Source organism: Neomonachus schauinslandi, chromosome 10 (genome assembly GCF_002201575.2).
Source record: "Neomonachus schauinslandi chromosome 10, ASM220157v2, whole genome shotgun sequence".
Lineage (NCBI taxonomy): Eukaryota > Metazoa > Chordata > Mammalia > Carnivora > Phocidae > Neomonachus > Neomonachus schauinslandi.
The window spans coordinates 38516201-38528035 of NC_058412.1; the positions used below are offsets into that span (position 1 = coordinate 38516201).

Below are 11835 nucleotides of genomic sequence, written 5' to 3' on the forward strand. Positions count from 1 at the left end.
AGAATGTCATATGGTTGGAATCATACAGTGTGTAAGCCTTTTATTTATTTTTTAAGATTGATTTTATTTATTTGACAGAGAGAGACACAGCGAGAGAGGGAACACAAGCAGGGGGAGTGGGAGAGGGAGAAGCAGGCTTCCCACCGAGCAGGGAGCCCCATGCGGGGCTCGATCCCAGGACCCTGGGATCATGATCTGAGCCAAAGGCAGACGCTTAACAACTGAGCCACCCAGGCGCCCCGTGTGTAAGCTTTTCAGATTGGCTTCTTTCATTTAGTAATATGCATGTAAGTTTCCTTCATTTTTTAATGGCTTGCGAGTTCATTTCTTTTTAGTGCTGAATATTCCATTGTCTGTATGTACCACACTTTATCCATTATTGTTCACTTTCAAGCAACATCTTGGTTGCTTCTAAGTTTTGGCAGTTACAAAGAAAGCTTCTAATCTGCAGGTTTTTGTGTAGACATGTGTTTTAGCTCATTTGGGTAAATACCAAGTAGTACAATTGTTGGATCATATAGTAAGAATATGTCTAGTTTTGTAAGAAATTGCCAAATTGTCTTCCAGAGTGGCTGTACTACCATTTTGCATTCCCACCAGCAAAGAAGTAGAGCTCCTATATAGTTCCACATCCTCGCCAGCATTGAGTGTTGTCAGTGTTTTTGGATTTTGACAATTTTAATACATGTGTAGTGGTATTTCTTTCTTTTAATTTGCAGTTCCCTGATGACATGTTGATTATCTTTTCATGTGGGTTGGTGGTTGTGTTTTGGTTTGCTCTTTTTTTGTTTTTGTTTTTTGCCATCTGTATATCTTTTTGGTGAGGTATCTGTTTAGGTCTTTTGCCCATTTTTAATTGGGTTGTTCATTTTCTTATTGTTGAGTTTTAAGAGTTCTTTGCATACTTTGGATAACAGTCCTTTCTCAGATATGTCTTTTGCAAATATTTTCTTCCAGCTTATGGCTTGTCTTCTCATTCTCTTGTAGGGGTGACTATTTTTATTATAAAATAATTTTTATCTGCCTCACCCGCTTCTTTCCTTATGGAACATAGAAAGTACATCTTAGTCTAGTCTTTTATTTTTCTCTGTATACGTATCTTCTTTGAGTTTCCATTGTAGCACATACATATATTTTGGCCTTTTAAAAATCCACTTACCCCAATCTTGATTGGTTATCAAATTAAATTTTTTGGAATTAGTTTTATTTCTAAGTTTATTTTTGCTTCTTCTTTTCCCCACTATATTGACTCTTCCCTTTCTTGTTCAACAATTAGAAATTTATACCTCTTTCAGAGTACAAATGTTTTAGTATTTTAACACTTGTCACACCATTTTTTTCTGTCTCCCGTCTTTTTGTTTTTACTAACTCAGCTCAAAAAAGTTTATTGAACACATGTCACATTCAGGCACACACACTGGTATAGACGCAGGATCCAAATTAGGATAAAACATGGGCCTGTGTAGACATCAAACATTATAGTTCAAAAAGAACTGTATGGAATTAGCTTTACTTTTGCCCTTCTTCCCATCACTTACTTTTTTACAATAATCAATAGTAACTTTAATATTTTAGAACTTTTTTGTACCATTATAATGGCATATATAATTATTTCAACCATACAGATTCTTGGTATTTCTGCTATAATTATAATAATCTTAATCTTTTTTTTTAAAGATTTTATTTTTTGACAGAGAGACAGTGAGAGAGGGAACACAAGCAGGGGGAGTGGGAGAGGGAGAAGCAGGTTTCCCACAGAGCAGGGAGCCCGATGCGGGGCTCGATCCCAGGACCCCGGGATCATGACCTGAGCCGAAGGCAGACGCTCAACGACTGAGCCACCCAGGTGCCCCAGTAATCTTAATAAATAGATCTTTTAGTTTTCCATTCTAATGTTAAGGGAAATGAAGTATTCTCTGCAACTAGCAAACTTCCTGACTCCTTTGGAAAAATCATAAAATTGTGTGTATGTTAGACAGTCATTTCCTGGTCACTCTTGTTTCCTTGCCTCTCATCTTCCTTTAGATGTGAAAGCTGTTGTTGAACAGCTCAGAACTTTAAGTCTCATGAAATTCCAGAACAGATTTGGAGGGGTGCTAAATCTCTGTTTTGACATGTTAAAGATGTGTGTGTGGCCGGGGGGCAGGGCAGAGGGATGATCAGTTGCTATTATCGTGATTTCTTAGATAGAATATATAGTATGGATATGATCAGACTACCAAAAATGTTTCCTTAACAAGGAACAGTAACCACCATACTGCAACACATAGGCTCACTGTGTATCTTATCCTGATTTCTCTCATTTTCCTGAGGACCAGTGACAGGTCTCTCATAGAGCAGTCGCCATCCATAAGCTGGTCTATGGGGGAGCACCATGTTGGGTATCCTAAAGTATTGAATTTTCCACTGTGGCCTGGCAAGGTCTAGAGCTGTTCCTCCCATGTGTGACTTGTCTTGGGTGTTACAGTCATTCCTAGCTGACTTCTTCCTTCAAGATCAGATGCATGCCTTCAGGCAGCTTTCTAGATCAGCCGGTTTGTGTGCATGCTCAGAGAATGTGTACCTATTGTAGCCAAAGTCACATACAATTTGGAAAAGTCAGTCTCTTGGTCAACTAGCACAGTAATGTAGTCTGCCAGTTCATAAATAGCTTTGGGAGTCCACCTATTTATAAGAATACCTTATGACTGTTACTCTTTATACCAATTCTGCGTCACATTCTGTTAAAGAGTCCTGTTACTTTTCCCTCTCAGCGGTTTTGCGAGTGGCTGGTTCCCTGCAGAAGAGCACAGAAGTGATGAAGGCCATGCAGAGTCTTGTGAAGATCCCAGAAGTCCAGGCCACCATGAGGGAACTATCCAAAGAAATGATGAAGGTGACCTGGGGCCACCCCTGCATCCCATTCCTGGCGGTCACTCCCAGCAGATGGTAGGCGGCTAGGGCCAGGGGTGGGCAGGAATGAACGGACCACTGTTGCCAGACAGAAATGATTTTGAAGACAGAAGAGCAGCTCTTAACACTGGTTGAAACCATCTGAGCTGACGAGAGCGGAGGCTGGGTCAGATTGCCAGTGTCCCCGGATCAGGGCCTAGAAAGGTCTTCTGCTGGTGGCCTTCAGACAGGGATAAGGCTTAGGAGGACACTGTTACTGAGCCCCTGCAGCCCGTGCTGTGTGACACGTGCTGTCCTAGAGAGTCCTCCCGGTGACCCTGTGGGGGAGCTGGGTTTTTACCCCATTTTACACAGGAGGAAATCTACCTAAGTGACCTTGGCAGTAAGTGACAGATCTGGGGTTGGAGCACACACGTCTGACCTTGTTGCCTGAGCTGTGTTAGAGGTGGTGACAGTAAGTTCCTCAGACAGCTGTGTTTCTCACTTTGGACTTGTGACCTGAGAGCCAACATTGTACACCTCAGATTCTTATATATTAGCTTATGTATAGAAATTGCCTTTCTTCCTCCTGGGGAATTGCATTTATGAACTTGAATTCTGCGCGGGGCTCTTGGGCGTGGGAGAGAGGAACGGGAGAAAATGGATGGAACGACAACATAATGCCCAGAACCCAGGTCTTTGGAACGAGAAGTGCTTGGGCAGTGGTAGGGAGGAAATGGGGTCAGGAGCGTGTGTCCTTTAAAAGTGGTGTGTGGATCTTTTTTCCCAAGTTGTGATGACTGTCCATGTAGAACTGGATAAAAAGGTAATTCTTAGAATGACTTTAGTCCTGCTCGTTCTGACTTATGTAGCCACCAGAATCTGAGGGGAAGACCCTTTTAGAATCTGGGGTCTTTTCCACAATGGTTTCTGAATGCTGAGAGTAATATAGATTGGGAGGAAGGCTTGCGTGTAATACATAATAAATATTTACTGAACTCATTCCAGGATACATCGCCAAGTACAAACTGAAGCCTCTGGTAGGGGCCCAGCTCCTTGAGGGCAGGGACATGATGTTAGTCATTCCATTTGTTCCCAGACCCTGGCCTGTGTGTGGCACAGAGCAGGCATTTGATGAATGGTTGCTGACTGAATAAGTGAATAAATGAGTGAATGACTTCTACCTCCAGGATGTGGAAGACTGTTACAGTCAGGATTCCAGTAGGCTCTTTTAGCCAGTTACAGAGCATGTCCTGAACCTCCTCTTCGGTAGCCTCCAACAGTAAGATGACATCCATTTGTTCAGGTCAGAAGGCTCCACCTGTGTGAATTGAATTTGTTTATTTGTAAATTTAGGTTGGGAGGAAAGGATCTGAGAGTGGGTAGAATATGGTTATTAGTCTGATTCATGTCATTTAGACAGGAAAGGCAGGCAGGAGAGAGGGCTTGCTTTACATCTGATGCCATCAGCATGGTCAGTGAGCGCCGTGCCCTGCTAAGTGCGGGGAAGCCAAGGCCAGAGCTGCCACAAGTGCCCCTCTGCTCCTTGAACCCCTGGGTCAAGGTACAAAGCAAGGGGCTCAGCTCTTGCAAGTGGCAAAGCAATTAGGATTTTTCTCTTCTGGCAGCTTCTCAGAAGCCTGAAACCCATACTTTCCTTCTGCCTCTCAGTCCCTTCCCATCTCTTCTACCCAGGGATACCAGGGGCCTCTTTCTGTCACTGGAGGGTGCTGTTAGGACCTTTTGCTTCAAAACCAAACAAAAAACAGTCAGTAGGGTTTTACTTGGGAAGACTGTGCGTCCAGCTTGTGTTGGGCAGTGTTCGAGAATGGTTTTCTTGTGCCCCATACTGAGGACACAGGAGGCTGAGTGGCTGGCTTCAGGCTGCCAGGCACGGGGCTTCCAGTGAAGTCTGGGCGTTACCTTGTTGGGTCCAGAAACCTTCTTATCAGTTCTCTCAGGAATGGAGGATCAGTCTTTGGTGAATTGTTTGATCCTTGCCAGAACCCCTTGGACTGGCCCTGTACCGGCAGGTGTAACCTGGACACGCTAAGTACTCTTCAGGCCTTTTCAGGGGTCCATAGAACCCCAACTGCTCTTAGTACTTGTTAATCATAGTGTCCATGAAGACTCCACTCCATTTTTTTTTTTTTTTTAAGATTTAATTTATTTATTTGTCAGAGAGAGAGCACAAGCAGGAGGGGCAGTGGGAGAGGGAGGAGCAGGCTCCCTGCTAAGCAGAGAGCCCGACGGGGGCTCAGTCTCAGGACCCTGGGATCATGACCTGAGCCGAAGGCAGACGCCTATCTGACCGAGCCACCCAGGCGCCCCAGGGTACATGCTTCCTAAGAGAGCCCAGAGCACACTCATTTTCAGTAGGTTGTTCCCCAAGTGCTGTCATTACAGTCTGGGTTACTATGTGAGGCTCTGCTGAGAGAGGGCCCCCACCAGCCCTGGTACTGAATATGGAGAACAATTTCCCTGTGGCCTTTGCCTTTCTTCAGAGAGGAGAGACAGCATCAGTGTTTCTAGTGGCCATCTGTCTAGGTATTAGCCCTCAGAAGGGTGGTCTGGACTTGGAGACACTAGGGCTCGGGTGGAACTGGACCCACAGAGGAGTCTCTGGGGAACAGATTTGATGTGATCTGTTCTGTCTATAGGCTGGCATCATAGAAGAAATGTTAGAGGACACTTTTGAAAGCATGGATGATCAGGAAGAAATGGAAGAAGCAGCAGAAATGGAAATTGACAAAATTCTGTTTGAAATCACAGCAGGTATGGCCCTGAGATTCTTCCTCTTTCTCCCCTCCTTTTGTGGTCATTCTTCTTGCAGTCACTAAGTTATCTAGTAGCTTTTTCTTTTGGACTCTCTTACTTCTACATTTTTTAGATTATAAAGTTAGTTCTTGAAAAATAAACACAATATCCATAACATCTTTTTAAAAATTCCTAGAGTTTTCAAAATGGCAAGGAGAAGCACTGCTCTCACAACACTGCCGTTGGGAGCTTAACATTGGGATAGACTTTCTTGAAAGCAGTTTGGCGATAGCTGTCAAAAGCCCTGGACCTAACAGATTGATTTCCGGGAGTTTATTCTGTAATTAAGGATGTGATGAAAGATTTAATTCAAGGATGTCTGCAGTATTATTTATCATACTGAAAAGTTTGAAACAAGCTAAATGCCTAATAATAGAGTAGTGGTTGTATTGTGTTATATCTGTTTTAATGGAATACTTTATAGGTGTGGTAATGTGGAAGTACATTCATTGACATGGAGAGATGTCCACAATATGTGTGGGAAAAGCCTTGTTACTGCAGTCCATACTCTTGTGTAAAAACCAGGCCTATAGAAAAAGTCTGGAAAGGGAATAAACGAAAAATAGTAGTTATCTCTGAAAGTCAATGAGGTTTTAAACTTTATTTTTACTTCTGGATATTGGGTCTTAGGCTTAATAAAAAAAAATGGTGACATTTAACTTTTATCTTTGTTTTAAAATTGTTTCTTTGTTTTAAAACTATTGGGAGAAAGACTAGTTGCTTCAGGAAAACATTTTGTGAAGGTTTAGCAACAATTTAGTTTTACTGAGAGACATTTAACATCTTCATCTTAACACTTAACATTTTGAAAATTAAATATTCAGTAGTGTTTAGGAATTTAGACTAAGAGTGTCAGAACCAAAATTCTAAAAACCAGAATCCTCAGTTATTGTAACCTTGGTCTCATCACAAGCTGGTGTTTGCATATTTGTCATAGTGAGCAAAAGCTCATGCAAACAGCTCGTTTTATTGCCCCTTTTCTGTTTCTTGTTGGACTCTTCCAGGCACGAAAGGCAGAGAGGATGAGGGACCACTTCTTTAAAATGATACTTGGTTAATTTATTTGCTGTTTCTTTTCAGGGGCCTTGGGCAAAGCACCTAGTAAAGTGACCGACGCCCTTCCAGAGCCTGAACCTCCAGGAGCGATGGCGGCATCAGAAGATGAGGAGGAGGAGGAAGAGGCCCTGGAGGCCATGCAGTCCCGTCTGGCCACACTCCGCAGCTAGGGTCCGCCCCGCCGGGCCCTCGGGCTCTTTCCCAGCCCACCTGCCAGGAGCGGGTACACCCCTCTGAAGCAGCACCATTTTATGTACCTCTTGCACTACACCTCGAAATGAGGCACTGCATTCTGAGAAGGTTCTCTGCTCCTATCTTTTCACTCTTTGCAGAGGTTTTGGGATCTCAACAGGATTGTCCTTGAGAGGTGGGGTTATAAATGCATCATTTTCAGGGGTATAAATAGAAGTATCTTTTGGAGGGGAGGGCAAAGGAATCTGTCTTCTCACAATGCATCATTTTCAGGAATATAAACAGAAGTATCTTTTGGAGGAAAGGGCAAAGGAATCTGTCTTCTCCCGAAGCACTTCTGAGGATAGAGTTGACTGCCTGAATGTTGAGGACTCTACCGTTTTTTGTCCCTAAAACACTATTATATAAAATGGATTTTAATAAATTTCTGCTTTAACACTTGGTCTCATTGTAGCTTGTCATGTGCAGTGAATTTTCAAGGTGTTTTGCAGTTTCAAGTTATATGTTGACCTTGGAAGGAGAGGAGGTGCTACAGCCAGTCGTACGGGACGTGGAAGCTCAGCACAAGAGGCTTCTGCTCCGAGGACGCTGTTCCCCAGCCTCACAGATGTGGTGTGGGAGCCACACTTCTGCTTTCTGTCATCTGTTTAAGCAAAAGGATCCTTGAGAATTATGACTCCTTGTCCTGTTGTCTGGATGGCTGTATTATGTCCTAACAGGTGTGTGTATGTAGTTTTCCTTGCCCTCCTTCCCAATGCAAGTTGGACCCAGAGCAGACAGCTGTGAGATTAGGATTCTCTCATCCTCGGATTGCTTTTCTCTGCTGTTGCTGTTGTTGTTGTTCAACTCATTTGGGTAAATACCAAGGAGCACAGTTGCTGGATCACTGGTAAGACCATGTCTGCTTTTGTAAGAAACTGCCAAACTGTCTTCCAAAGTAGCTGTGCCATTTTGCTTTCCCACCAGCCATGACTGAGAGTTCCTAATCCTCCACATCCTCGCGAGTAGTTGATGTTATCAGTGTTTTGGATTTTGACCATTCTAACAGGTATGTAGTAGTATCTCACCGTTGTTTTAATTTGCAATTCCCTAGTGATTTATGATGCTGAACATTTTTTCATGTGCTTTTTTGTCATCTGTATGTTTTGGTGAGGTGTTTGTTTAGGTCTTTTGCCCATTTTTAATTGGATGGTTCATTTTCTTATTGTTGAGTTTGAAGAGCTCTTTGCATACTTTGGTAATAGTTCTTTCTCAGATGTGTCTTTTATGAAGATTTTTCTCCCAGTTGTGGCTTGTCTTCTCCTTCACATTATCTTTCACAGAGCAGTTTTCAATTTAAATGAAGTCCAGCCTCCCAATGATTTCTTTCATGATCATGCCTTTGGCGTTAGAGCTTAAGTCATGGTCATACCCATGGTCACCTAGATTTTCTCCTGTGTTATCTCCTAGGAATTTTGTGTTTTACATTTAGGTTTTGATCCATTTTGATTTAATTCTTGTAAAGTGCTTAAGATCTGTGTCTGGATTATTATTTTTTGCATGTTCCAGCACGATTTGCTGAAAAGACTGTCTTTGTTGCATTGTATTGTCCTTACTCCTTTTTCAAAGATCAGTTGACTGTATTTATGTGAGCCTGTTTCAAGCTGTCAGTTCTGTTCCATTGATGTGTTTGCCTCTTTTTTCACCAATACCACACTGTCTTAATTGCTGTACCTTTATAGTAAGTCTTGAAGTCAGAGAGCATCAGTCCTTCAACTTTGTTCTTCAGTATTGTGTTGGCTATTTTGGGTCTTTTGCCTATCCATATAAATTTTAAAATTCATCTGTCAATATCCACAAACTAACTTGCTGTGATTTTGATTGGGATTGCTTTGAATCTATAAATCAACTTGAGACAAACTGACATATTGACAGGATATAGTTTCATGACTGCATTTATCTGGCTAGTTTATTCACAGAATGATAATGGAATTAAGGGATGCTCATAATCCCTGAGCATTTTTGTCTTATGTGGATAATCAAAATTTATTCAGGTGGATGGATGGACAGAATATTTACAACCACTCTTCCAGCCATTCAAATAAAATGATCTAAATGTAGGGTTGGTTTGTTTTCATTGTTTGACGAGGTCCTGTTTTCTCCATTCCTGCTTTCAGGTTAAGGAAAGAGCATTGTTGGCTTATTATCATGTCCTGTAGTCCATTTTCCCTCAGTGTTCTTTTGGGCATCATTGGAAACAAGGAGAGTTAGATACTGTCCTGGCCCTGGAAGGTCCACAATCTAGGAAGGGAAATAATGGTGTAAATACCTGCAGTAAAAGTTCTCCTCTATCCTCAGCCTCTCAACTTAGGTCCAGCACTAGCAGCACCAGCTACCACTCTTTCCACCCCAACTGCAGACTGAATCTACTTGGTGCCCTAAAAAAAATAATCAGTGTCAAGAGTACCTAAAATAACATCCCACACCACCAATCCATTTGTTTTTTTTTTTTCTTCAGAAATATAGCTTACTCTAAAAATAACCATCCAGCTTGTGATGATCACTCACCATTTCCCTCTGGACAGGTTGTGACCTCCCTTTCCCCATCCCTCCCCACTCTCCCCATGTTGTCTGTCATGCCTTCCTGAGCACTTACCACTTGTACAGCTCACATGACCTTAGGCCTCATATATTTCCGTGTCTGTCTCAGAACTTCTGGAGAGAAGGGGTTATGACTTATATTTATTCCTAAATAGTACTAACCATGCCTGCCTCTGGACCTCTTCCTGCCACCCAACTCCCAGCTGAAGAACTAGGACCACTTTTCTTGTCCTACTGTAGTGACACAGATATTTATCAGATGCTAATTGTCAATAGGAAAGGCTCTTAAATGAAATAAATGGGAAATTTTGGGTTCAAATAAACATAAAGCAGGTTTCTTTACAACTTTTCAGAGCCTTTCATATGCTTTTCCCAAATTTATTCGACCAAAACAGTTTTCTTTTGAGATACCAAACAGCATTTCCTTAGCCACTGAAACCTTTTCAGAAATGCAAATCTAAACCACAGTACGGAAATACTTTTAAGCTAATGAATTTCTCTTCTACATGTAATTAATTATAGTTTTAAACAATATAGAGTGACATCAGCAAAATGGTGGAGTAGATAGCTCCGTACACCCATACCTCCAGAGAAACATTTTTAAAAAGTACCAGAAACTATCAGAACCAACCAACTTTGTCAGAACTAGAAAGCAAGGGTTTACCTCAACCAAGTGAACACTGTATTAGAAAAAAGGAACTTAAAAACAGTAAGAAAGCCTTATGGCATTTTACTTGCCCTTGCCAAATCCCTCTCCCAACTTGGCAGCTGTCTTGAAGATAAGATAGATAGGAGCTCACTTTCTCAGTGTATGATTCTGGTCCCTAGTTCCAGTGAAACAGAGTAGACTTAGTCACAAATTATCTGAATTCCCTTACCTATGGGCCATCCTGAAGGGCTAACACAAGGTGCTCATCTCTGGTTTGCCTACCTTGTAACTTACTCAGGTGGTTTGCCTACCTTGTAACTTACTCAGGTGGAAAAGCAGCAAGCACTGCTTGAAAACATGTTAAGGAAACAATTTTTAAAAAGTGAAACCACCTGGGGCAACATATTACAGTTGAGACATACAACAGCTTGCTTAAAACCTGGGAGGAAAAGCCAGAGAGAGGATTTCTTTGGGATATTAGGACATTCAAAAGCATGTAGAAAGCCACATGCATGTCCAGCACAGGAAATATCAGAAAAAATCTGAGAAGACCCCAAACTTTCACCACTGGCTGATCTGCAGGCTTGGTGCAAACAGGAACTGAAGGCTGAGACAGAATTGTCAATAGTCTGGCTAAGTGTTAAGTGTGTCCCAGCACAGGGCCAGTCCATAAAGACTGGGACAGGTGTCTTTGTTGGTTTGTTTTTTCAGGTCCTGGCATTCAAAGAGATCTCTGTCAAAATACTGACTGAACACAGCAAAGCCTTAAATTAAGAAGTACAAACCCTGGGAAAGGGGGAGAGTCTGATTTCCAGAATTATTCCAGAATATTCAGACAACCAGTTTTCAGCAAAAATCACAAAGCATACAAGGAAATTGGAAAGTATGGCCCCTTCGAAAGAAAAAATTAATTAGAAACCATCCTCAAGGAAGCCCAGACACGGCACTTCCTAGACAAAAACTTTAAACCAACTGCCTTAAAAATACTCCAGAGGTAAAGAAAACCAGTAAGACAATGAACAAAAGAATATTAATTAGAAGTTACTAAAAAGGAAACCACAGGGGCACCTGGGTGGCTCAGTCGTTAAGCGTCTGCCTAGCCCCGCATTGGGCTCCCTGCTCCTCAGGAAGCCTGCTTCTCCCTCTCCCACTCCCCCTGCTTGTGTTCCCTCTCTCGATGTGTCTCTCTCTGTCAAATAAATAAAATCTTCAAAAATAAAAAGGAAACCACATAGAAATTCTGGACCTGAAGAGTACAATAACTAAAGTGCAAAAATACACTAGAGGGATTCAACAGATTTGAGTAGGCAGAACACTTGGTGAACTTGAAGATAGAACAGTTGAAATCCAGTTTGAGGAGGAGAAAGAAAAGCGAACAGCCTAAAGGACCTGTGAGACCATCAAGCTCACCAATATACGCTTTATGGGAGTTCTAGGAGAAGAGAGAAAGAAACAATATTTAAAGGAAGAATGGTTAAAACCTTCCATATCTGAAATATATCAATCTACACATCCAAGAATCTCAACAAATTACAAACAGTAAAATTAAGGGATCCACACTGAGACACATAGTCAAGTTGTTTAACAGTAGAGACAATGAATAATGAAAGCAGCAGAAGAGAACCAATTCCTCATGTGCTAGGGGAGCCTCAGATTACAGAAACCATGGA

General features: G+C 42.0%; 1 protein-coding gene across 1 annotated transcript in view; it reads left to right on the plus strand.

Annotated features, from left to right (window-relative positions):
- Positions 1–7996, plus strand: part of LOC110587566 (charged multivesicular body protein 3) — a 62335-nt gene extending 54339 nt beyond the window's left edge. Inside the window, exons 4-6 of the mRNA XM_021697779.1 lie at positions 2754–2875; positions 5532–5646; positions 6769–7996. Coding sequence (XP_021553454.1) covers positions 2754–2875; positions 5532–5646; positions 6769–6914 — 383 coding nt within the window. The 3' untranslated portion in view covers positions 6915–7996. The remainder of the gene's footprint in view (positions 1–2753; positions 2876–5531; positions 5647–6768) is intronic.
- Positions 7997–11835: the final 3839 nt, after the last annotated feature.